The sequence below is a fragment of the Pelophylax lessonae genome, assembly GCF_965119305.1.
Source record: "Pelophylax lessonae genome assembly, chromosome: 2".
Classification (NCBI taxonomy): domain Eukaryota; kingdom Metazoa; phylum Chordata; class Amphibia; order Anura; family Ranidae; genus Pelophylax; species Pelophylax lessonae.
In genome coordinates, this window is record NC_138769.1 from 466,417,397 (window position 1) to 466,439,426 (window position 22,030).

General features: G+C 41.4%; 1 protein-coding gene across 1 annotated transcript in view; it reads right to left on the reverse strand.

Moving 5' to 3' along the window:
• Positions 1-21,792, reverse strand: part of PROZ (protein Z, vitamin K dependent plasma glycoprotein) — a 42,201-nt gene extending 20,409 nt beyond the window's left edge. Inside the window, exons 1-2 of the mRNA XM_082244611.1 lie at positions 21,620-21,792; positions 12,188-12,351 (exon numbers count right to left, since the gene is read on the reverse strand). Of these exons, the coding sequence (XP_082100737.1) occupies positions 12,188-12,351; positions 21,620-21,689 (234 nt within the window). The 5' untranslated portion in view covers positions 21,690-21,792. The remainder of the gene's footprint in view (positions 1-12,187; positions 12,352-21,619) is intronic.
• Between the last annotated feature and the right edge of the window lie 238 nt (positions 21,793-22,030).

The window sequence follows — 22,030 nt, forward strand, 5'->3', positions numbered from 1 at the left end:
TGGGGAAAAATAATGCTGGATATCTATAGTGATATGGACTGAATAATGTGTTAGAATTGAAAGAATGCCACATCATTTGATGGAAATGAAAATTATCAACATACAGAGGCCTGAATACAAAGACTCCCCAGAAAATCAAAATGATGGAGCAGGCTAGTCCATTCTGCTGAATATTAATTGCAGCAACTCAAAATGGTACTCAGTAGTTTGCATTGCCCCCACGTGCTTGTATGCATGCCTGACAACCTCAGGGCATGCTTCTAATGAGATGACGGTGTCTTATTTCCTCCCAGATCTGGACCAGGGCCATTTAATTGTATCAATTTCCTCATCCTCCAGGAACTGGCTGCATACTCTCGTCACATGAGGCCAGGAATTGTCGTGCACCGGAAGGAACCCAGCACCAGCGTAGGGTCCGACAATGGGTCCAAGGATTGCATTCTGATACCTAATGGCAGTCAAGGTGCCATGGTCTAGCCTGTAGAGGTCTGTGCATCCCTATATGGATACGCCTCCCCAGACCATCACTAACCCACCACCAAACCGGTCATGCTGAATGATGGTACAGGTAGCATAACAGTCTCCATGGCTTCTCCAGACCCTTTCACGTCTGTCACATGTGCTTAGAGTAAACCTGCTCTCAATTTTGAAAGGCACAGCGTGCCACTGGCAGACCTGCCATTTCTGGGGTTGAATGGCAAATGACAATCAAGCTCCACGGTGTCGGCCAGTGAGCACAGGGCCCACTAGAGGACATCGAGCCCTCAGGCCACCCTTATGAAGTCTGTTTCTGACTGGTCAGGGACATTCACACCAGTGGATTGCTGTAGGTCATTTTGTAGGGCTCTGGCAGTACTGATCCTGTTCCTCCTTGCACAAAGGAGCAGATACCGGTCTTGCTGATGGGTTAAGGACCTTTTACGGCCCTGTCCAGCTCTCTCAGAGTAGCTGTCTGTCTCCTGGAATCTCCTCCATGCTCTTGAGACTGTGCTGGGAGACACAGCAAACCTTCTGGCAATGGCACGTATTGATGTGCCATCCTGGAGGGGTTAAACTGCTTTTGCAACCTCTTTAGGGTCCAGTTATTGCCTCATGCTACCAGTGGTGACACGGACCCTAGCCAAATACAAAACTAGTGTAAAACAGTCAGAAAAGATTAGTAGGGAAAAAAATGTCAGTGGCCTCCAACTGTAAAACTATTCTTGTTTTGGAGGTCCTGCTATTGTTGCCCATCTAGTGCACCTGTTGTTAATGTAGAACTATAGGCAACATTTTTTGTCACTTTGGATAGGGCAAGAGAGGGTCATAACTCCTGTCAGATGTTTTTTTTTTTGCCATCTGTGTCCCATTGCGGAGATTTCCATTCACTTCCTGGTGCAAAGGCAATCAGAAAGTGAGAGGAAAAACCTGCAAATTAAAGGAATTCCTTGGGGACCCCCAGGTCACCAGAACTAGTGTTCCCATTGGAAGATTTCTCCCCTATTACTTTTCTGGGGACAGCCCAAAAATTGCGATTTTCTTTTACTTTAACTTTCAATGATAACAGTAAACAGGACAAATAGAGAGGGTGAATCTCCTTAACTGGGGCACAGACAGCAATAAAAACTGACAAGCATTCTAATCCCTCTCCACTCTATTCAAGACTTAAAAAAAATGTTGCCTTTAGTTATACTTTAACTTGATTAACACCAAAGCAGCTGAAACTGAAAACAACCACCCTCTGCTACTTAACTGACCAGATCAATATCCCAGGGGTTTACTTGACTTGATGCTATACTCTGATTAGATTTTTTTTTTTTGCGCAGTGTATATACTGTTTGTATATATAACAACAGTTTTATAGCATGGGATGCTGCCATTCTCCTGATGAAGTCACGTGATTTAGTGATGTAACTCATAGGGAGGAGGAGCCGGTGATGTCACTCAACAAGTGGAAGTGTGTGGAATGTCATTTTGTTGGAGGTACATAGTGGCCAGGGCCGGATTAAGAGCATCATGGGCTTGGTGCTGAGGATTTTTAAGGGCCTTAAGGGCCGTGCCTTGGCATGCACCCAAAGGAGGAAGGGTGCAGCCATGCATGCCTAATTCCACATGGGATGCTGTCTCTGAAGCCCATAAACACATCCATGCATCGGCAACTGTCCCTCCTTGTCCGGCCTTCGTGCTGTGTGGGGAGGTTCTGAGGGAGTTGCCTGGGGAAGCGAGCATAGAAGCCAGACTTCTGTGTTTACAAGTGACAGAAGAGCGGTAACAGTGAATATGGCCAACCCGGGGCCTATATTAAGGTAGGGGCCTGGAGCTGCAGGTCCAATAGCCCCTATGTTAATCTGGCCCTGATAGTGGCTAAATCCTTAAGGAAACATGCAGGCTATTTTTATGTTTTCACAACGTGAGTGGAATCATTTATAATTTTAATAAAAATAAAGTTTTATACACAGAGAGCACTATTAGTGTTACTCTCTTTTGGGTTCTACATGAGGACACCCACCAAGGGGACCCTGGGTGGGGATGGATTAACTTTCTAGCACCCAGATTGTGGATAAGGAAATACAGGAGAATAGCAGCATCCGATGCTATAAAGGGAAAAAGCGATATTGATCTGAGCCACATCGGTTCCATTTAATAAGGTGAGAGCAGTGATACATTGGTGGTGGGCAACACAGGGAAAACACCCAGTATAAGCCTAATGCACTTTAAGGGGAACTCACACTGATCAAGAGGACTATTTACTTCTACAGGAAAATTAATAGCACTGTAGTGCAATGTTTATATAGTGAATATATGTGTGACATAAGGGTATATATCAATATATATATACAGTGTTTTATACATACTAGGATCGGACGTTTCTTCCATAAATAGCACTTAATGGATTGTGTATAAATTAATTGTAATTTTATTTTGGTATTTATTTGAATATGCACAAGGGTGAATGCAATTTATACTGAACTGTATATATATATGAATATATACAAAGCACTATTAGTTATTTTTTTTAAAAATGCACTAGGGTACACACAGTAATAGATCATTTGTTATATTGCATGGCACTATTGTTTTATATATAAAATTTTACATATAAGTGAGGATGTGAACACTTTGTTGGTGTCAGGGGCAATATATTTTCACATATATTTTTATATTATTTGCACACATATTCGCACTGTAGTAACCTCACGGTTAAATACTCTGATCATATATACACAATATATATATATATATATATATATATATATATGTATATGTATATATATATATATATCTCACATTTTTGTGAATATTTAATTATATCTTTTCATGTGACAACACTGAAGAAATGACACTTGCTACAATGTAAAGTAGTGAGTGTACAGCTTGTATAACACTGTAAATTTGCTGTCCCCCCCCCCCCCACCAAAGTAACTCAACACACAGCCATTATTGTCTAAACCGCTGGCAACAAAAGTGAGTACACCCCTAATGAAAATGTCCAAATTGGGCCCAATTAGCCATTTTCCCTCCCCGGTGTTATGTGACTTGGTTTCAGGAGTAAATGGGGAGCAGCTGTGTTAAATTTGATGTTATCGCTCTCACTTTCTCACACTGGTCACTGGAAGTTCAACATGGCACCTCATGGCAAAGAACTCTCCGAGGATCTGAAAAAAAATAGTTTCTCTACATAAAGATGGCCTAGGCTATAAGAAGATTGCCAAGACCCTAAAACTGAGCTACAGCATGGTGGCCAAGACTATACAGCGGTTTAACAGGACAGGTTCCACTCAGAAAAGGCCTCGCCATGGTCGACCAAAGAAGTTAAGTGCATATGCTCAGCGTCATATCCAGAGGTTGTCTTTAGGAAATAGTAGTGTGAGGGCTGCCAGCATTGCTGCAGAGGTTGAAGGGGTGGGGTGGTCAGCCTGTCAGGTCTCAGACCATTCGCCGCACACTGCATCAAATTGGTCTGCATGGCAGTCGTCCCAGAAGGAATCCTCTTCTAAAGATGATGCACAAGAAAGCCCCCAAACAGTTTGCTGAAGACAAGCAGACTAAGGACATGGATTACTGGAACCCTGTCCTGTGGTCTGATGAGACCAAGATAAACGTATTTGGTTAAAATGGTGTTAGGTGTGTGTGGTGGCAACCAGGTGAGGAGTACTAAGACAAGTGTGTCTTGCCTACAGTCAAGCATAGTGATGGGAGTGTCATGGTTTGGGGCTGAATGAGTGCTGCTGGCACTGGGGAGCTACAATTCATTGAGGGAACCATGAATGCCAATATGTATGGTGACAGACTGAAGCAGAGCATGACCCCCTCTCCTCGGAGACTGGGCCGTAGCGCAGTATTCCAACATGATAACAACCCCAAACACACCTCCAAGAGGACCACTACCTTGCTAAAGAAGCTGAGGGTAAAGGTGATGGACTGGCCAAGCATGTCTCCAGACCTAAACTCTATTGAGCATGTGTGGGGCATCATCAAACGGAAGGTGGATGAGCGGAAGTTCTCTAACATCCACCAGCTCCGTGATGTCATCATGGAGGAGTGGAAGAGGACTCCATGAACAACCTGTCAAGCTCTGGTAAACACCATGCCCAAGAGGGTTAAGGCAGTGCTATAAAATAATGGTGGCCACACAAAATATACAGTTATATATATATATATATATATATACAGTATATATATATATATATATATATATATATATATATTTATATATATTTATATATATGTATATATATGTATATAATATACATAAAAACTCACTTATATTACCTGGCAGAGGAACTGAGATATTTAGAGATTCCTCTCTCCCTATGATAAAGGTGGAGCTTCACCCAAAAGGGGAAGTTCCACTTTAAGTCCTCCACCCCTACTCCCCCTAATTTGGCCCATCATTTTTGGGTGTGGGGTGGTGGCACCTAGTTTTGACAGGTACCCTCTCCCACTTTCACTCGCATCGCCTAGACGATCCGAGTCCAAGTTCTCTCCCCCTCCCTTCCTACAGTCTTCTGGGAAATTTGAAAGCACAAACAAATAACCAGGCGCTCCTGGGGTGCCTGTTGTATGAAGGAAAGAACTGGCCAGTGGGCCACCAAGGAAGTCACTATGTTGCCGACCAGTAAAGCATGGGATGGATGCTGGAGCAGGATAAAACATATGATGGCAGCACATAGGAACAACACAACTGGGATCCAAGGGCATACAAGAGAGATGTCCAATAAAGAAAGTTCAGTTTATTGATATAAAAATAGGGTGGGGCGCCAATGTACATACCACCCTGGTCTAGAGTCAGGCAGGGGCACCGACAGAGTGGAAGACTGAATGGCCGATTGCCGAATGCCGCGGTGTGCTGAGCGATGGAGATCCTTGCCAGAACCAGCCGGCGCCAGGGTGAACCGTCACTGTGCTGCTCTAAAGCGATGACTGGAAAGACATCACTCGCCTTGCAGGAACCTTGGTTGAACGCAAACTCCCTCCGTTGCCGTGACAATGCATTTCGTGCGCATGCTCTTTATAAAGTCACTTCATAAGCCTGGGTGAGGATGGTGCTGGATCCATGAACAGGTAAGTGTCCTATTATTAAACATCTGCAGCTACTGGATTTGTAGCTTCTGACTTTTAATTCTTGTTACAGACTAAAGAACCTCTTTATCCATCCAATACTTACCCTGCCATGTTCATTATGTCGAGAAAGAAAAAGATTAGACTGCTATACCGATGTGCCTTTGGAACTGCCATTATGGAATAATCCTTTGTTTCTGCATTTATTTCGTTTGGAAAACTACTCCTTTTGGCAGTGTCAGGGCTTAGGAACTTTAGCTGATTTTTATAGTAACAATATTTTGCATCCCTTTGAGTATTTGAAGAGGACATATTAGTTGCCTCACCCTGTATTTTATAGATATTTACAGTTCTGGCATGCTCTTCAAGTGCAGTTTGAACCCCACAACCATCTGTTCCTGAATTACCCTCTGATTGGGGTTTTGAGGTCCCAAGTCTCTAAAAGCCTAGTTTCCTCACAATACTCCCATCTTCTATATGCTAAGCTACATAAGCTACCTCTGGTAGTCCGCACCAAATGGCAATTTTTAATACCAAATCTTTCAGATGAAAACTGGGAGATGGCTTGTTCATCCCATCTACCAATGTCCCCCGCAGTTATTAACAAGTTACTACAAAGTTATTTATGAAAACAGAAGTTCTTCTTGTATAAAATAAATAAGATATTAAGATATGGAATGGAAGTTGTGTGCTTCTCCCCTAACATTAACATCCTCTTGAGAAAATGTGCCGTCTTCGTTTTGCATTCTGGATACTTTGGTGCAATGTGGATTGCTAGATAGTCATATGTGTCAGTTAAAAAAACTTAGCAAAACTTTTGTTAAATGATTTTTTATACAACACTGTTTATGGCACTTCGTTGATAATTTTTCAGTACTGTGTGAATCTTTTTACCTCATCTGTCATGTTTTTATGTCACTCCTTTCTATCTGCCTTTTTTGCAATAAACAAGAGTTAAAGAAAAAACTCAACCAGAGTGCATGTAACCAGATGCATGTTAAGAGATTTTGGTTGAATGATATCTAAGGGATAAATCCATTATAGCTCTTGACTTTTCCTTTAGTTACATTTATATTGAGTTTTGACATGTTCCAATGATAACACATAATAAACACAGGTACAGCTCTATCATTGTGTAGTATTAATTGTTAAATGTATGTATGTATGTAAAAGGTTCACAGTACAAACTACTTAGAGCTGGGACAAACATGGGTGTCCACAGAACTTTTTTCGGGGGGGGGGGGGGCATCATTTTAAGGTCACCAATGTCATGAAGGGGAGGTGCTTAGTCATTATACTTATTTTGAGTATTTATTTTTAAAGGGCAATTGGCAGCATTTATTTTTAAAATATTGTTAACCAAAAACAAAGAACTAATAAAAAAAAACTGATCCTGTTCCCTTAAAGCATGTTATACAGCACAGTGCTTGTGTTGGGTAATTTGGCCCCTTCTATCACCTAAAATACCTGGCTGATCCTGCCTGGCTATGCCCTCCCCTCTGTAAACTGACCACGGTATACCATGGCTGCTGAGCCCTGGCACCGTGGTCAGTTTACGTGTCTCCATCATCCGCAGCCCTCCTGTCCTCCTCTGTCCTCTCTCCCCCCTCCCTCCCTGCCTGCCTGCTTCTGTGTCAGTGCCCACCCCCTCCCCTACTCTCCTGCTGCTGTAGTTTCATTTAATGTTTCATATACTGTCTACAGTCTGTTTAAAAATTCTGTGTGCCCCTGTGTCTGTGTTTTATAAAAAGTTTTCAGAGCGCCAATCGCCACTCATGTGACCCGCCGCCTCTCTCCTCTTCTCCCCCTCCCGTCCTCCTCCTCTCCTGACTGACATCAGCAAGGAATACTTGGCCCCGCCCGCGGCAGGTAGCTGTCAGACGGGGAAAGGAGAGAGCCGATGGGACACATGAGCGGCGCTCGGCACTATAAAAATTGGTAAAGAACAGCTTATTTTTTAAAAACACAGACACAGGGGCACACATGATTATTACTGTAAACAGACCAGACAGGATGGTATAAAGTGGCTTAACAGCCACTTTAAGGGGGAAGTTGATATTCCGGGGGGGGGGGCATTTGCCCCTATCTGTGGACGCCCATGGGGACAAGTGCTGCTGGTCTGGCAGATTGCAGAATGTTCAAGGGCAGGAGAGGGGTGAGCTGCACAGTAATCCTTATCTCCTTCCTGCTCGGGGGGGGGGGGTTTGGAGCTGAAAATGAGATGAGTGTGCACCTAGTGCACTGAAAAGAAAAACTAAGCTGTGACAACAGAGCCAGCTACAGAAAGGTGCTTTTACAAAGGTAACCATGTGGAAGATGGTAGAGTTTGGGGGGAGGGCAGAGGAGAGGTGTGTGTGTGTGTTTGTATGTGTTTGTATGTTTGTGTGTGTGTGTGTGTGTGTGTGTGTGTGTATATGTTTGTGTGTGTGTGTATGTGTGTGTGTATGTATGTGTAGAGGTTATAGCTGAGGAGAGGTGCAATAGTGAAATGTGAATAGATGAATGGACTCTGTACCTAGCGCTCTCTTGAACCCCACACTTTGTGTATAACGTACTCTAGAACCCACCTTCCTGCACATAATGCACTCCAGAATTCTGCACTCTGCAGGTAAAACACTCCAGAACCCTGCACTCTGTACATAACGGACTCCAGAACCTTGCACTCTGTGCCTGGTACTCTCCTGCACTGTGTACATAATGGACTACAAAACCCTACACCCTGTGCATAACATACTTCAGAGCCCTGCACTTTGTACATAGCATATTCCAGAACCCACCTTCTTGTACATACCGCACTTCAGAACTCTGCACTCTGTACCTAGCACTCTTCTGAACCCTGTGCATAACGCACTCCAGAACCCTGCACTTTGTATCTAGCACTTTCATGAACCCTGCGCTCTGTACCTAGCACTCTCCTGAATCCTGCATCCTGTGCATAATGCACTCAAGAACCATGCACTCTGTGTCTCTCCTGCACCCTGTGCATATCGAACTCCTGAACTCTGCACTTTGTACATAATGCACTCCTGAACCCTGTTCTCTGTACAAAATGCACTCCTGAATACTTTTCTCTGTATGTAGTGCATTCCTGAACCCTGCACTCTGTGCGTAATGCGAATTCTTCCACACTTTGTGTAACACACACTTTCATAGTTTATGCAAAACCTTTTGTAATAGAAGTTTTTTATTCCTTTTTTTTTTTTTTTAATAATTTTGCTGGGGTTTGTATGTGTCTGTGAGACTCTTGCTTGTGGCGCAGCAATCAGTGGCCACACCCACTTTTGCCGTGGTGCACGTAGCATGCCGATGGTCGCCCCCCCCCCCTAAGTGTCCCTCATTCTCAGATTCAAAAGTTGGGAGGTATGCCCACCTGCCCAGTAACCCAGCCCCAGACAAGCATTAGTCCCGACTCCTGTGTGCATCCCGCTGCCGAACTTAGCAGGTGGCAAGCGCCTGTTGGCCCTGCGCTGCTGTCAGGCCACTTGGGCCATGGAGGGGGAGCCCACAACTGCAGGAATGCCTGTCCACCTCCACGGAAACAGGCACACACAGAACACTTGAGTCTGACTCCTGCCTCTGTGTGTTCACCGGACCCAGATGCCGAACTTGGAAGCTGTCATTAGCCTGGCACTGCTGTCAGGCTAATTGGGCCATTGAGAGGTGCCCATAGCTAGCAGCAGGAGTGCCTGCCTGCTTCCAAGGTCCGCCGGGAGACAGGCACACACCAGGACAGCCGCAGCACAAGCCGCAAGGGCGGGGGGCACTGGTGTAGAAGTCTAAAGTGGAAGCCAGCATGGCAGAAAGAAAAGAAAGACAGAAAGGGTAAGAACTAACTTTTTTATGTGCAGAAATTAATATTGTCTTTGTATGTTCAGAAAGCCAAAACATCTGCATGCTTTCATTTTGTATACAATTGATGCCCAAATTAAAAAGGATATCAGTGCATTTTATTTTTTTGGCGTTTTTAAACATTAGTTATTGTTTATTTATTTTTTTAACACGTGTTAATGTTTAACACAATGTAAACACTGATTTTGTTGGAGGTACCAATAAATATAGCCTTATCGATAATTTGCATTTTTATTCTCATGGGTGATTGTGTAGGCAAGGCCCCAGTTCACTGCAATACTCTTAAGATTGCAATGCCTAGCATTACAGCAGATTATTCATGTAGAATTTACCTCCTGGAATTCATCAGCCTTTAACTCAGGAGGACTTGCTTAGCTGAGAAAGCCCATCCTCCCCTCCTCCAGATGAACAAAAAAAATGTTCATGAAGGTTTCTGAGATGTGTAACATCATTTTGGCCTAGGCCAGAAACCAGAAAGCAACTGAAGAAATGTAAAAGAAAAAAAAAAAGTTTAAAATAAGTAAATATAATATACCTTCCTATCTATTTACCAATGCTAGCAACACAGGGATTAAAAATAGTCAATGTTGATTGAGAGAGTGAAGTTCCTCTTTAACCACTTGCCGACCAGTCACGTTGACTGTACTGCGGCAAAGTGACTCGTTATCGTCTGGCGACGTAGACCTACGTCACCAGACATTCCCCTCTCTCGGTGGCGCGCGCGCGCCGCTGGAGGCTCGCTCCTGCTGTATTCAGTTACAGCGGGAGTCGGGCCAGGGGAGGAGCGGCGGTGATCACCGCTGCTCTTCCCCGATCGTCGGGGATCTAGTGTGGAAATCCGCCCGCTTGTGTAAACAAAGCGGGCGGAGCTCCTAAGTGACAGGCAGGGTCCGATTGCAGGGTTCAGCATAGCTGAACCTGCGATCTGTCCCTGTGTCACTCAGTCACCTCCCCCCACACACGTTAGTAAGCACCAGGCATACATTAATCCCTCCCTCTCCAATAAAAATGAACCCCTTCCCTGCCATGCTAGTAATGTCACTGGTACCCCCCAAAAGTGTCAAAAATGTCAGTCAAGGGTCCGATCTGTCCGCCGCAATGTCGCAGTCCCGCAAAAAAAATCGCAGATCGCCGCCATTACTCGTTAAAAAAAAAACACCAAAAATGACAGAAATCTTTCCCTTAGTTTCCCTTAGTTAGTAATAAAATATGCTTATTGCAATTTTTTTTACCAAAAATATGTAGCAGAAAACAAATTGGCCTAAAATTATTAAAAATTTTGATTTTTACATTTTTTGGGGGGAATTTGATATAAAAAAATGTGAAAAATATTTTAATTTTTTTCAAAATTATCGCTCTTTTTTTGTTTATAGCGCAAAAAGTCAAAATCGCACAGGTGATCAAATACCACCAAAAGAAAGCTCTATTTGTGGGGAAAAAAGAACATAAAATTAATTTGGGTACAGCATTGCACGACAGCGCAATTGTCCGTTAAAGTAACACAGTGCCAAATCGCAAAATATGGCCTGGTCAGGAATGGAGTAAAACCTTCCGGTGTTAAAGCAGTTAAAAATACGCTCATTGAGAATTTTTTTGTCAATGACATGTAGCTAAATACATTTTGGCCTAAATATATGACAAAAATTGAATATATTGGTTATTTTTTAACTGTCAAAGGAGAAAAATATTGTTATTTTGTCAAAATTGTCGCTTTTTTTAATTAATATTGCAAAAAATGAAAATCGCACAGGTGATCAAATACCACCAAAAGAAAGCTCTGTTTGTGGGAAAAAAAGGACGTAAATTTCGTTTGGGTACGGCGTTGCATGACCGCGCAATTGTCAGTTAAAATCACCCAGTGCCGAATCGAAAAAGTGGCCTGGACGTGAGACAGCAAAATCCTCCGGTGGTAAAGTGGTTAAGTGGTGCAAAGATGAGCTACATGCACATATGAGTATGTGTAAATTGAAATTGTGTAATGGGGCTTGTTGTTCCATAGTGCCGGAGGATTGAACCCCATGGACCTTTTGCACTTATTCGCTGATGTGTAATTTAAAATATTTCAAAGCGGGTTCTACTGTATGAATGTTTGCCCTTCAGTATGTTCATTTACTTTGCAATTATTTGTTGTAAAGGGAGGATGCAGTGTTATATCTCCTAGGATTAGTCCCGGTTCACACTAGGGCGACCTGTGAGGCGACCTGGTCGCCTCACAGGTCGCCTCACATGGGAAGCTGCGGACCCGTTCTAATAGGAGCAACACAAGTCGTTCCGACCTAGAAAAAGGGTCCGGAGCTTCTTTGGGGCGACCAGGAGGCGACCGCCATAGACTTCAATGTTATGAAGTCTGTGGCGGCCGCTCCGAGGTCGCGGTGCAAAGTAGCGTCGCCCCTATGTGAACGGGGCCTTACTGTTTTTGCTGCAATGTTTGTTTTGTTTGTTCTTTAATAAACTTTGGATTTAAAAAAAAAAAATTGAAATTGCATCAGATATGTTTTTTAGTGGCTTGAGAAAGGGCGAGAAGCTTGAAACTGTTGTAATTGCATTTGCATATATAGAGAAAGAGCATATTTAACATGGAGTTTGAATTAATTTAGAAGAGTGATATGATATTTAAAACTGGAATCTGGTTGGTTGTTTATCTCTCTGTGAGGTTAATAATGTTCCAACAATGATGACTGTAATTTCTGTATTGTAGACACCTTTTTAAAATCTTAACTCCGTAATTCAGGTGCTGTTTACAAAATTTGACAGTGATCTGGTTTAAATGTCCTTTGCTATATACATGGGAACTTACTGTGTTCTCTTTGTTTTCATATGTTTCCCTTGCTTCTTCATATGTGCATAGTTCTTCGTAGCATTCTCTCTCCAAATTTCCTTTAAGCAGTTCCTCTATAATGATAAAGTTTGCTCTCTTGTGCCTCTGTATTATTTTGTTTGCATTTTCAGCTGATAGAAAAACTAGAAAAGCATATAAATAACCTTAGCTATTGAAACACTTATTGCATTATGTATATATATAATATTGTGTAGATTTAATCAATCAACCAGATGAGCTTTGCATGCAACTTTCTACTCTTCCTCCTTCTTTGTTCTGACTGTGATACAAGAAGACAGTAAACGCCATACAGTCATATAATGTTCTGTACAGGTAGACCAGCAAAATGAATTGCATTCTATACCATTGTTCTAAACACGGGAATACCAATAGAGGAGGTAATGTGATTAACTATTTAAAAAAATAAAATAAATTCAGGTACTTATCGATCTCAGTGTCAGTGATCACAAAGTTTGAAGTGTACATTTTTTTAATGATGATAAAAATAGATGAATAATTCTGTAATCCATTTATTCACATAGTACCAAGGTATGCTCATCACACAACAATATAAATATTCGTGCAAGAGCAAAGTACATTATTTATGCTAAAGTCATGTCACAGGAACAAGTGCTGGTTACAAATCAGCTGTCAATGTTACTTTGTTGGACACTGGCTTTAGCTGTTCGAAGCTAGTCTGTCTGGTCTGGTGTGTGACTGTACCTTTAATAAAGAGTGAGCTGGCTCTATGCAAGCCTGCTCTCAATGCAATGCATATAGCAAGATGCCATTCTGAGTGTATCCAGGGGTTGCAATCTAGAAGCCATTTTGCAGGAAAGTCCATCACTCCAGGCGGAGCGTGCTAGTGAATACCAGGCCGCTCCTTAGACTTTGCACCTCAGGATTTGGACAAATTGTCCACTGGCAACACATTTTCAGGACAAAAGCACAGGCCTTGATTTAGAGACACAAGGCAGTGAGACAGGGCAAAAAGTTTAAACAGAAGGCAGAGAGGATCATCTTTAATCACTTACCCACTGGGCACTAAAACCCCCTTCCTAACCAGGCCAATTTTGAATGAAAATTACTCAGTCATGCAACACTATACCCACATGAAATTGTCGTCCTTTTTTTCACACAAACAGAGGTGGTATTTAATCATCATTGGGTTTTTTATTTTTTGCGCTATAAATGAAAAAAGGCCGAAAATTTTGTAAAAAAAAATGCATTTTTCTTTGTTTCGGTTTTAAATTTTGCAGATTTAGTAATTTTTTTTCATAAACTTTGCCCAAAATTTATACTGCTACATATCTTTAGTAAAAATAACCCAAATAAATATACATTTTTTGGTCTTTGTGAAGGTTATATAGTCTATAGTGCCCATCATTGTAAATTGATCACACCTGATGTACTATCTCATTTCTTGAGACCCTAACAAGCCAGAAAAGTACAAATACCCCCCAAATGACCCCATTTTGGAAATTAAACATTACAAGGTATTTAGTAAGAGGCATTGGGAGTTTTTTGAAGTTGTATTTTTTTCCACAATTCTTTGCAAAATTAAGTTTTTTTTTTCACAAAATGGTCATATTACAAAGTTAGTTCTTACACACTGTATAGGCATACTTGCAACTACACCCCAAAATACATTATGCTACTCCTCCTGAATATGGCGATACCACATGTGTGGTTCTTTTCCACAGCCTGGCCACATACAGAGGCCCAACATCCAAGTAGTACCTCCAGGTGTTCTAGGAGCAAAAATTTCACATATAATTTCCTGACAACCTATCACACTTTTGAAGGCCCTGGAGCACCTGGACAATGGAAACAAACACAAAATTACCCCGTTTTGGAAAGGAAACACCACAACACATATTCTAGGAGGCATAATGCGTCTTTTGAACATGTCATTTTTTTCCACAAGTTTTTGGAAAATGTGGTAAGAAAATTAAAACGCATTTATTTTTTACACAAAGTTGTCCATTTATAAGATGATTCTAACACATAGCATGTACATAGCAAAAATGACAACCCAAATTACATTCTGCTACTCCTACTGAGTATGGCGATAACACATGTGTGACACTTTTACACAGCCTAACCACATACAGAGGCCCAACATGCAGGAAGCACTGTCATTTCCTGACTTCCCATTACAATTTTGTGAGGCACTGTAGGGCACTGATAAGCACTGTAGTGGCACTGATGTGGCACTGATGAAGCACGGATGAGCACTGACGTGGCATGGATGAGCACTGACGTGGCATGGATGTGGCATGGATGAGCACTGATGTGGCATGGATGAGCACTGATGTGGCATAGATGTGGCACGGATGAGCACTGACATGGCATGGATGTGGCATGGATGAGCACTGAGGTGACATGGATGTAGCATGGATGAGCACTGACGTGGCATGGATGTGGCATGGATAAGCACTGATGTGGCATGGACGTGGCACCAATGAGCACTGACATGGCATGGATGTGGCACGGATGAGCACTGATGTGGCATTGATGAGCATTGACGTGGCATGGATGAGCACTGACGTGGCATGGATGTGGCACGGATGAGCACTGGCATGGCATGTATGAGCACTGATGTGGCATAGATGAGCACGGATGTGGCATGGATGAGCCATGGATGAGCACTGAGGTGGCATGGGTGGGCACAGATGTGGCATGGATGAGGCATGGATGTGGCACGGATGGGCATAGTTGAGGTATATAGAGGAGGCAGAGGATGGGTGTAGCTGCAGTTTCTCTCCTCTCCTCACACGCTTTACCGATTGTTGTGTACAGTGTGCGAGAAGAGAAGAGAAATGAACCGGACATGTGCCGGTTTGTTGACAAGTGATCGCTCCGTCATTGGCCCTTTACAATGATCCGTGATGCGCCGGGTCCCCGGGACCCAGCAAACATGGACACCTCCGTGTTCGCACCCCAGGGGGCACGCGGGAAGCGCGATTCTGTGAGGTTGAATTAGCCGACCGCTCTGTAGCCGTCATTCGACTATGGCCCAGTTGGCAAGTGGTTAACAAAAAAAAATTAGAGTTCTTTCTGGATTTGAGGGGGAATCAATTTATTTTTTGACAAAGGGAAGGAGAGGATTGAGAAGGGGGGTGGAAGGAGCTTGGCTCAGATCACCAGATGTGGGGGTGGTTATAATGTAGCTCTGATTTATGCAGCTCAAAACAGCAGCTCATACCCACTGCTATCTAGAGGTGCACTGAATATTCACTATACAATATTTGTGGCTCAATTGCCTGTTCCAAGATAAAACCCATCTTGTCTCTCCCTACTATATTGTGATCTAACCAAGTTACTTACCGTATCTCACAAAAGTGAGTACACCCATCACATTTTTGTAAATATTTTATTATTTCTTTTCATGAGACAACACAATACAATGTAAAGTAGTGAGTGTACAGCTTGTATAGCAGTGTAAATTTGCTGTCCCCTCAAAATAACCCAACACACCGCCATTAATGTCTAAACCGCTGGCAACAAAAGTGAATACACTATAAAAGGGGAGAAAAAAATTCCTGCGCTAAGTTAAATAAATGACAGTGTATTCGATATGAATTATGTGAGCAGCTAGCACCAAAATCAACTAACAGTGATCAATAACCAAAATCTTTACACAAAGTGCAGCGCTAAAATAATTTAAATAATAATGTGGCAAGTGGAAAACCACAAAAAAAACATATGCAATATAAGCTAAATAGTGTCCAAAATACTGAATAAAGTCCCAAAACAGAAATGCAAATGAAAATGAATCCGCATGCAAGGTGTTGAGGAGAACAATCCTTTTCAGTGACACCCAGGGAAAAGTGAAGGACACCTCTGTGCACAAGTATCACAAGCAGCTTACCAGAACTCCTTGGCTACTCAATTTAATGAGACAGCCTCTACTAGCAAGATGTTATACCAATGTCACCAGCGGTTGTCAAGCTCCAATGCTTCATAATCACTCCATCATATATGCATGAGTATATAAAAGGAATAAAAGCCCATAGCGTAATTCCGTAACATATAAAATCCAATTTATTAAAAGAATGGAGGCGACTCCAGACGCAAAGTCCACACGCCCCCTTACGGAGCCGGCTGCTTTACATTGCTTGATGCTGCTTTGGACAATTGCGGGACGCCGAACTGTTCTATGTACCTGTTTTTTACCTTCTCATTGTGAGTAGTATTCTTTTAATAAATTGGATTTTATGTTACAGGAATTACGCTATGGGCTTTTATTCTTTTTATATACTCATGCATATATGATGAAGTGATTATGAAGCATTGGAGCTTGACAACTGCTGGTGACATTGGTATAACATCTTGCTGGGAGAGGCTGTCTCATTAAATTGAGTAGCCAAGGAGTTCTGGTAAGCTGCTTGTGATACTTGTGCACAGAGGTGTCCCCATCCTTCACTTTTCCCTGGGTGTCACTGAAAAGGATTGTTCTCCTCAACACCTTGCATGCGGATTCATTTTCATTTGCATTTCTGTTTTGGGACTTTATTCAGTATTTTGGACACTATTTAGCTTATATTGTATATGTTTTTTTTGTGGTTTTCCACTTGCCACATTATTATTCAAATTATTTTAGCGCTGCACTTTGTGTAAAGACAAAAGTGAATACACCCCTAAGTGAAAATTTCCAAATTGGGCCTAATTAGCCATTTTCCCTCCCCGGTGTCATGTGATTCCTTAGTGTTACAAGGTCTCAGGTGTGAATGGGGAGCAGCTGTATTAACTTTGGTGTTATCGCTGTCACTATATCCTACTGGTCACTGGAAGTTCAACATGGTACCTCATGGCAAAGAACTCTCTAAGGATCTGAAAAAAAGAATTGTTGCTCTACATAAAGATAGCCTAGGCTATAAGAAGTTTGCCAAGACCCTGAAACTGAGCTGCAGCACGGTGGCCAAGACCATAAAGCCGTTAACCAGGACAGGTTCCACTCAGAACAGGCCTCGCCATGGTCAACCAAAGTAGGTGAATGCATGTGCTCAGCGTTATATCCAGAGGTTGTATTTGGTAAATTGACGTATGAGTGCTGCCAGCATTGCTGCAGAGGTTGACCATACACCGCACACTACATCAAATTGGCCTGCATGGCTGTTGTCCCAGAAGGAAGCCTCTTCTACAGATGATGCACAAGAAAGCCCACAAAAACAGTTTGCAGAAGACAAGCAGGCTAAGGACATGGATTACTGGAACCATGTCCTGTGGTCTGATGAGACCAAGATAAATGTATTTGGTTCAGATGGTGTCAAGTGTGTGTGGGGTACAAAGACAAGTGTGTCTTGCCGTGTCATGGCCTGGGGCTTCAAGAGTGCTACCAGCACTGGGGAGCAACAGTTCATTGAGGGAACCATGAATGCCAACATGTACTGTGAAATACTGAAGCAGAGCATGATCCCCTCCCTTCAGAGATTGGGCCACAGGGCAGTATTCCAACATGATAACGACCTCAAACACACCTCCATGACGACCACTGCCTTGTTAAAGAAGCTGAGGGTAAAGGCGATGAGCTGGCCAAGCATGTCTCCAGACCTAAATCCTATTGAGCATCTGTGGGGCATCCTCAAACAGAAGGTGGAGGAGCGCAAGGTATCTAACATCCACCAGCTCCGTAATGTCATCATGGAGGAGTGGAAGAGGACTCCAGTGGCAACCTGTGAAGCTCTGGTGAACTTACAAAATATTGACACTTTGGGCCCAATTTGGACCTTTTCACTTAGGAGTGTACTCACTATTTTTTCCATCAGTTTAGACATTAATGGCTGTGTGTTGAGTTATTTTGAGGGAACCGCAAATTTACACTGTTTTACAAGATGTACACTCATTACTTTACATTGTAGCAAAGTGTCATTTCTTCAGTGTTGTCACATGAAAAGATATAATAAAATATTTACAAATGTGAGGGGTGTACTCACTTTTGTGAGATGCTGTAAATACTGTCTAGTCACTGTACAATATTTGAAGCTATTTTCTCTCACATAATACTCGCTAATGTTTATTTCAGGATAAATCTTGCCTCATCTCTCCCTGTTATATTGAGGCCTAACTAAGTTGCCTACTTAACGTCCAATATATGTGGATATTGTCTCCCAAAAATATTATTTACATGCACCTTAATACCAGCAAGCTCCAGTATTGTGCAATTACCTGCAGTTATCTGACTGATGCAGGTCTCTATTTTCAACTAGCAACTATAAGTGAGGTTCAAATTTATTTGCATGTTTAGCCTAAAACTGAATTGGGTTTGAGTGCCTTTGATAGTTTTCCACTGTGTGAAGAAGAGCATTTTAACATAATCATCGTTCTTTAACCACTTTACCTCCGCCCACAGTAATATTACTGCGGCAGAGTGGCTCGTTATCGTCTGACGACGTAGTACTACGTCGTCAGACACTCCCCCTTCTGGGCGGCGCTTGCACGCCGCCGGAGGCTCGCTCCCGCTGTTTTCATTCACAGCGGGAGTCGGGCCAGGGGAGGAGCAGCGGCGATCGCCGCTGCTCTGCCCCGATCGCCGGGGATCTAGTGTGGAGATCCGCCCGCCTGTGTAAACACAAGCGGGCGGATCTCCATAGTGACAGGGAGTGACAGATCGGACTGTTCAGCATAGCTGGACATCCGATCTGTCCATGACTCACTCAGTCACCTCCCCCCCTACACGTCAGTAAGCACCAGGCATACATTAACCCCTCCCTCTCCAATAAAATTAACCCCTTCCCTGCCAGTGTCATTTTTACAGTAACAGTGCATATATATAGCACTGATTACTGCAGTAATGTCACTGGTACCCCCAAAAGTGTCAAAAATGTCAGTCAAGGGTCCGATCTGTCCGCCGCAATGTCGCAGTCCCGCAAAAAAAAATCGCAGATCGCCGCCATTACGCGTTAAAAAAAACCCACCAAAAATGACATAAATCTTTCCCTTAGTTAGTAAACGCAATAACTTTTGCGCAAACCAATCAAAATACGCTTATTGCGATTTTTTTTACCAAACATAGGTAGCAGAAAACAAATTGGCCAAAATTTTTTAAAAAAATTGGTTTTTACATCTTTTTTGGGGGGAATTTCATATAAAAAAATGTTAAAAATATTGTTATTTTTTCAAAATTTTTTTTTTGTTTATAGCGCAAAAAGTAAAAATCGCACAGGTGATCAAATACCACCAAAAGAAAGCTCTGTTTGTGGGAAAAAAAGGACGTAAATTTTGTTTGGGTACGGCGTCGCAAGACCGCGCAATTGTCAGTTGAAGTCGCACAGCGCCGAATCGCAAAAAGTGGCCTGGACGGAAGACAGCAAAATCCTCCGGTGGTAAAGTGGTTAATGCATATATTTCTTGCCTGAGCCCTGTTATATATATATATATATATATATATTTTTATTTTTTTTACAAGTGTCAGCTAATTTTTTATTTGTATGGTTACAAATTGTGCGTCTGAACTATTATTGTTTATATACATTATTAACCACTTGCCGACTGCCAATAGTACATTTACTGCTGGTGGGCGGCTCCCCAGGCACCGCAACGTACCTGTATGTTGTGGTGCTCATTCACACTGTGCACAAACCTGGGGCATGCAGTGGCGCAATCTGCAACCACTGTGTCCACCAGACACAGTAGATTGTGGTGTTCGGTATCTGGCCACTGTGAGTGGCCCAGATACCATGTGAATACTGTGCAATCACATGTCGCATAGTAAAAAATAATCATGAACGAAATCTATTCATGACATCATTGTTTACTACTGTGTGTGATCTGTGATTAGTCACCAGCGATCACATAGCACCTGGGCCAGTCACAGCTACCTATACCATGTGATAGCTATGAGCCTATCACAGCATCATGAATGAAAGTCATTCATGGCAGTACAAACAATTGCTGTTATAGTGATCATCACTGTAACAAACAATCGCAGTGTAAAAAAAAAAAAAAAAAAAATATTAAAAAAAGAAAAAAATATTAAAAATTCAATAAAAAAATATTTATTTATTTTTTTTGTCACTGTCATCTGTTAGTATCTCTAATCAACATTACACCAGTCATATTTCCTAATTTTCCAAAAAATTGTGACAAAAAATTGCAACTTCAAAAACACCATGCCTCTTACTGAATACCTAGGGCTGTTTACTTTCCAAAAAGGGGTCATTTGGGGGTATTTGTACTGTCCTGGCATTTTAGGGCCTCAAGAAATAAGATAGTCAGTCAGTCCATCAAGATTGATCAATTTTCAAAAATGTTTACCATATTTTGTAGACTCTATAACTTTCACACAGACTAAATAATATACACTAAATGGGGTTAATTATTTTCTTTCCATTCGCTACTTTTGGATGCATGCAAAGCCAGTCAATATCTTCCAATCAGCTCATTCCATTTCTCTTTGTGGGTTGGACTAGCAGGGATATAGCAAACCTTTCAAAATACCAAAAGAATTTCCTAAAACACAAATCGATTTGTTACACCCTATATACGAAATTAATCCAAATATAGGTAATGAATTCTAAAAATGAATCATTCTAACAATTATGGTGAAAAGAATTGATCTAATTATGAATGAAACTGAAACCAAACAAATGATTCTGTTGTGCACATCTTTATATAGATCTACCTATCTATCTATAGTATAACTATCTAGCAACAATATTGTTAGACCTCTATACAGAAAAATATATTTTGAAACTGGATTTTCCCTGGGAGCTCATTATAATAATAAATATATTTGTATTATACAGTAATATATATATATATATATACATATATATATATACAGTATATATATATATATATATATATATATATATATATATATATATATATATATATATATATATATAGTTCCTCATTATTATGTGATGATTTATAAAATATATGTCCTAGCTTTTGTCATGCCAATGGTCTGAAAATCTTGAACATTCACACCCTTTTCTAAACCCAGTTTGATCAGAATAAAGTTAAAACCCAAATCTGTTAAAAAATTTGGGCACCCACAGAAAACCCTGCAGACAAACAAGAGAAGGATTTACAAGCTTCATGCAGATGGGTTCCTGAAATTAACTCAAAACTTAATATCTTCACAGTATCTCTCCTTGCTACTACACTATTATGCTTTTTATCTTCATTTATCCTTAACCAAAATATATTATTATAGCATTACATTATATTATGACATCACAAAAAGTATCTATAAATTAACCGTGGATATGATTGCAATACAATTCTCACTTTCTAGTGTCCTTTAAATAAAAGTACATACTGTTTATTATCTGCTTGCTTGCAGTTAAAGTCTCATGCATGCACTATTGGCGATTGAATCATTATGATTTTGTCAGTTTTGCCAAATCTGATATTAATAACAAGATGTAATAATGAATAAATAGTAATATGAAATCTTACCGGTTTGCTCTGCTTGGGGAATGAGAAATAGTAGGAAGAATATGCCTGTTGTCTGCATCAAATTAGCCATTTTGGTCAGTTGGGAAATTGAAAACGAGTTCTTTCCTAAGAGGTGGTAAATAGAAGCTTCTCTAAAAGTTCAGAGTTCAGGGTCCTATGAACATAAACTTTGAGGGCAAAGGCCTCTTTCATGTAATGGACAGAGCTTCTGTGAAGTTGTCAAATAGTAATGCAGGAAAAATAATTCAGGAGAAATAAAAGAAAAGCCCTGTCTTCCAGTTAGATATCCAGTATTGATATACTGCATAATCCAGTGCATCCCAAATATGAATATCTTCTAATAGATTGCCATCCACATCATTATTTATAAAGATTGATACCTCTCAATTATATTAGGTCATTTTACTTGCA